General features: G+C 39.0%; 2 protein-coding genes across 2 annotated transcripts in view; both read left to right on the top strand.

The window, feature by feature from the left end:
- Window positions 1-2,978: 2,978 nt before the first annotated feature.
- Window positions 2,979-4,341, top strand: LOC109586746 (uncharacterized). Its single transcript, XM_020002950.1, has one exon. The coding sequence runs from the start codon at window positions 3,393-3,395 to the stop codon at window positions 4,248-4,250; it is 858 nt and encodes a 285-aa protein (XP_019858509.1). The 5' UTR covers window positions 2,979-3,392; the 3' UTR covers window positions 4,251-4,341.
- The window catches only part of LOC100635412 (uncharacterized protein K02A2.6-like), a 2,927-nt gene continuing 1,831 nt past the window's right edge, over window positions 4,280-5,375 (top strand). The window contains exons 1-2 of the mRNA XM_020002947.1: window positions 4,280-4,291; window positions 4,341-5,367. Coding sequence (XP_019858506.1) covers window positions 4,280-4,291; window positions 4,341-5,367 — 1,039 coding nt within the window. The remainder of the gene's footprint in view (window positions 4,292-4,340; window positions 5,368-5,375) is intronic.

Below are 5,375 nucleotides of genomic sequence, written 5' to 3'. Positions count from 1 at the left end.
TAGCTCCACGCCCTCTTATCGTTCTAGTGTTAACACTAGTTCTCACAAAAGTTGTAATGGAATCATCTAAATTTATTACATAAAATTGCAACAATAGCAGCTTTATTGGGGCGAGCATAAGCGAGCCCCACTCAGGCGAAGTCTCCCTCCCTCCCTCCCTCCGTATGTATGTATGTACGTACGTCTCCAGTCACGCCTATTCTGGTCACACCCCATGTGTGCACAATATCTATTTAAAAATCAATGATCTAATGCGGTAGCATTCTAATGAAATATTTTCATTGATGTGGGTGTGGTTGCAATGAAATTAAAATGGCACCTACCTTAGCCAATCTTACTTGCAGCAACATAGGACTGATCTCTTGTCAAGACACTTCATCAGCAGAGAAAATTCAAGAAAACACACATAAATCTTCAAGTTTTTATTAATTATGGTTGAATGACAGAATATAAAAGCACTTCAAATGGCTCATCAGAGAAAAGAGAGTCTAAAAGTACTGTGCTTGAAAATATCATAGTAAAAATTAAATTATACTTATTAAAGTTACAACTGAGATTCTTCACTGCTAATAAAGCTAGAAGAGCAAGCTATAAAATTTCCTTGCATGCAAGTCACAAGTTCTGAGCTGCTCTGCATGTGTATCATTCAATTTACAATTTGACTCGCAATTTGACAACAACATTAGCCTTTGTGACATCTAAACATTGTATATTGCCATGCTAGCTTGTGCTCGCCCCTTCAATGTTCTACATTCGCCTAGTTATTATTATTATTGGTTATTGGGGCGAGCATAAGCTCGCCCCACTCAGGCGAAGTCTCCCTCCCTCCCTCCCTCCCTCCCTCCGTATGTATGTATGTATGTACGTACGTCTCCAGTCACGCCTATTCTGGTCACGCCTATTCTGGTCACACCCCATGTGTGCACAATATCTATTTAAAAATCAATGATCTAATGCGGTAGCATTCTAATGAAATATTTTCATTGATGTGGGTGTGGTTGCAATGAAATTAAAATGGCACCTACCTTAGCCAATCTTACTTGCAGCAACATAGGACTGATCTCTTGTCAAGACACTTCATCAGCAGAGAAAATTCAAGAAAACACACATAAATCTTCAAGTTTTTATTAATTATGGTTGAATGACAGAATATAAAAGCACTTCAAATGGCTCATCAGAGAAAAGAGAGTCTAAAAGTACTGTGCTTGAAAATATCATAGTAAAAATTAAATTATACTTATTAAAGTTACAACTGAGATTCTTCACTGCTAATAAAGTTAGAAGAGCAAGCTATAAAATTTCCTTGCATGCAAGTCACAAGTTCTGAGCTCAGTGCTCTGCATGTGTATCATTCAATTTACAATTTGACTCGCAATTTGACAACAACATTAGCCTTTGTGACATCTAAACATTGTATATTGCCATGCTAGCTTGTGCTCGCCCCTTCAATGTTCTACATTCGCCTAGTTATTATCATTATTACTATTGTTGGGGCGAGCATAAGCTCGCCCCACTCAGGCGAAGTCTCCCTCCCTCCCTCCGTATGTATGTATGTATGTACGTACGTCTCCAGTCACGCCTATTCTGGTCACACCCATGTGTGCACAATATCTATTTAAAAATCAATGATCTAATGCGGTAGCATTCTAATGAAATATTTTTATTGATGTGGGTGTGGTTGCAATGAAATTAAAATGGCACCTACCTTAGCCAATCTTACGGACTGATCTCTTGTCAAGACACTTCATCAGCAGAGAAAATTCAAGAAAACACACATAAATCTTCAAGTTTTTATTAATTATGGTTGAATGACAGAATATAAAAGCACTTCAAATGGCTCATCAGAGAAAAGAGAGTCTAAAAGTACTGTGCTTGAAAATATCATAGTAAAAATTAAATTATACTTATTAAAGTTACAACTGAGATTCTTCACTGCTAATAAAGAGAGAAGAGCAAGCTATAAAATTTCCTTGCATGCAAGTCACAAGTTCTGAGCTCAGTGCTCTGCATGTGTATCATTCAATTTACAATTTGACAACATTAGCCTTTGTGACATCTAAACATTGTATATTGCCATGCTAGCTTGTGCTCGCCCCTTCAATGTTCTACATTCGCCTAGTTATTATTGGTTATTTGGGGCGAGCCTGAGCTCGCCCCACTCTAGCTATACTCTCAGTCACGCCCCGTCTGTCTGTCTGTCTGTCCTCGTACGTCACCCCTATTTATGCGTAGATCTAATACGGTAGATAGATACTATGCATTACCAATGCAATTTTCAATTTTTCATTGAAAGTGGGAGCGGTCACAGTAAAAGAAAAATGGCAACCAACACACTGGAAGAGTTCATGAGCTTTCTAGCAGCAATATAAGGCAGATACCTAGCAGCAATATAAGGCAGATACCGTCCAAAGACTTCCCCAGCAGCTATAGAAGGTTTTAAATTCAATTAATAACCTATGAAGCTCGTCTTTACTGATGCAATTGCTATAAAAACTGTGAAAGTCAATCAAGCTTTTTCTCAGTCATCTTAATATTGGATAATATTATATCTAAAGCTAAGTAAAGCATCTTTACAGACATTTATAGGCAAGAAATGTGTATGTGAAACTAGAAGACTAAAAGTTTATTAATTTTATCAGCAGCATTAAACTTTCATCATGTAAATCATGTTTGCTATGCCTAAATCATGATGCATGCTTTGAAATCATCAGGAGTAGATTATAGATGGATAGATCCAGTGCCATAATTGCTTTGCTAGCTTAGGCTCGCCCCTTAATGTTCTACATTGCTTCTAGTAGTGATTATGTTAGTTATGATTAGTTATGAGTATGAGTGGTGAACATGTGTTCTGTTACTATATTTAGAAAGTTAGAGAGTTCTTTTGTTCTGTTGTTATTCTATGGTTCTCTAGTTCTCTCTCGTGCTCTCTCCCTCATCATGTATTGATTGTCCTGGACATTCTCCCTCTCTTCTTCCTTCTTTTTTTAACTTAAAAATATAATTATAATAGTGTCAACTGTTGCGCCAATACTGCGCTTTAGCAGCTGATAGCACAGTGAAGGGAGTAAACATCACATTGGCGACGAGGAGTGTAAACTCACTAAAGTTATTCTGTCATGGCTGGATCTGTTGGACGGCTCGGACCTTTCAATCCTGGGCAGAGTCGATTTCTACTTTATTGCAAATGACATTACGGGAGCGGACAAAAAGCGGGCTACCTTCTTAAGTTTGATAGGAGCCGACACATATAAAACGTTTGAGATGTCTGCTAGTCCCTGAAGCGCCAACAGACAAGTCATATGAAGAGTTGAAGAAGTTGGAGGATCATTTTGCACCTAAGAGGTCACAAATATATTCGTTCGGAATTTTACAGATGTATTCGTAAGCCTCACATGTCAGTTGCTGAGTGCATGTCTCGATTTATAATAAGGTCACTTGCTAAAGACTGTGGCTTTGGTGCCCAGCTAGATGTAATGCTAAGGGATCGACTGATATGCGGTATCAATGATGCAGCTATCCAGAAGCGACTATTGTCAGAGGGTGACGATCTCACACTCAAGGATGCTCTGCAGCATGCCATGTCCCTGGAGCTAGCAATGAAAGATTTGAAAGAGTTGCATTCGAATGGTTTAGACCCTGTGCACTCTACTAGAGCAGGAGGAGAAGGTAGACATCCGAAGCCTCACAATCATAATGGCCAACATCACACAGCTGGTGTTGGTGGTAAGCGTAACTGCTACAGATGTGGACAGTCAGGACATGCTCCTGATAAGTGTCGATACAAGACTGCTACCTGTTTTAACTGTAATAAAACTGGACATATCAGTTCTGTTTGCCGTAGCAACCCAAGACGTTCTACCCCTTCATGCCCGAGCGATTATAAGACGACCGATCGTCCTGTACACGATATTCACACTAGTGATACTACCGATACTCGCGATGAGTACTCTTTCACGGTCAGAACGGGTCATACGGATCCCATTATCGTTGATGTCCTCATGGATAATGTTTCAGTCAAGATGGAGCTAGACACTGGCTCATCTGTTTCCATCATGTCATTGGAGACATTTCGTTCACACTTTCCTTTCAAAGTTTTAGAAGAGTCATCACTGAACACATTTAAGGACCTATTCAGGAGAGTTGTTAACAGTACAAGGTATTGTACATGTAAATGTTGTTTACAAGAAGCAGGCTGTTGTTTTGCCATTACATATTGTATCTTAGAAAGGACCTACTTTGTTTGGTTGTGAGTGGTTATTTGAGATAAAGCTTGATTGGCATGAAGTGCATAGTATTAAAGGTCGAGAATCTATAGATTTGTTATTACATAAATTTGAGAGTCCTTTACTAATGAGTTGGGTCAACTTAAAGATTTCAAAGCCCATATATATGTTGATTCTCAGGTTACTCCCAAGTTTTACAAGCCTCGTCCTATTCCGTACGCATATAAGAAGAAAGTTGAAGATGAATTGCAAAGATTATCAGACCTAGGAATTGTTTCCCTAATTCAATTTTCTGAGTGGGCAGCACCTATTGTGCCTGTATTGAAGAGTGATAAAGTGAATGTGAGAATTTGTGGTGACTATAGTGTAACTGTTAACAAAGCGTCCAAATTAGAGTCATATCCTATTCCAAAATTGGATGATCTGTTAGCAGCATTATCTGGGGGCACTATCTATACTAAACTGGACATGTCCCAAGCTTATCAGCAGCTCGAGCTAGACGATGATAGTAAATGTTTCACTGTCATCAATACTCATAAGGGCCTTTTCACATATAATCGTTTGCCTTTTGGCATATCCTCAGCGCCAGCAATTTTTCAACGAGTAATGGAGAGTCTATTGCAAGATATCCTGAATGTAGCTGTTTATATAGATGATATTTTGGTAGCTGGCAAGTCTCACGCTGAGCATATTCAGACTCTAGAGAGAGTATTTTCTCGCCTTCATGATGCTGGTCTGCGTTTAAAGAAAGAGAAGTGTACTTTCTGTACTTCTTCTGTCCAGTATCTTGGTTTTCGTATTAATAAAGATGGTCTTCACCCCACAGCTGAGAAGATTAGAGCTATTAAAGAAGCCCCTACGCCTACTAATATCATGCAACTTAAAGCATATTTGGGCCTACTATCGTATTATAATCGTTTTTTGCCTCATTTGCCTTCTACATTAGCCCCGCTTTATGAGTTGTTGCATCATAATGTTACTTGGAATTGGTCACCAGATTCTGAAGCAGCCTTTATTAAATCTAAAGAGCTGTTGACTGATGATAAATGTCTAGTGCACTTTGATAGCACATTGCCTCTTCTCTTAGCATGTGATGCATCGCAGTATGGAGTTGGAGCAGTTTTGGCTCACCGTTTCCCAGATGGTACTGAG

The sequence above is a fragment of the Amphimedon queenslandica genome, unplaced genomic scaffold (genome assembly GCF_000090795.2).
Source record: "Amphimedon queenslandica unplaced genomic scaffold, v1.1 AMPQUscaffold_12793, whole genome shotgun sequence".
Taxonomy (NCBI): domain Eukaryota; kingdom Metazoa; phylum Porifera; class Demospongiae; order Haplosclerida; family Niphatidae; genus Amphimedon; species Amphimedon queenslandica.
The sequence above is the reverse complement of the archived record's forward strand: the minus strand, read 5'-3'. Positions and strand labels throughout refer to the sequence as shown.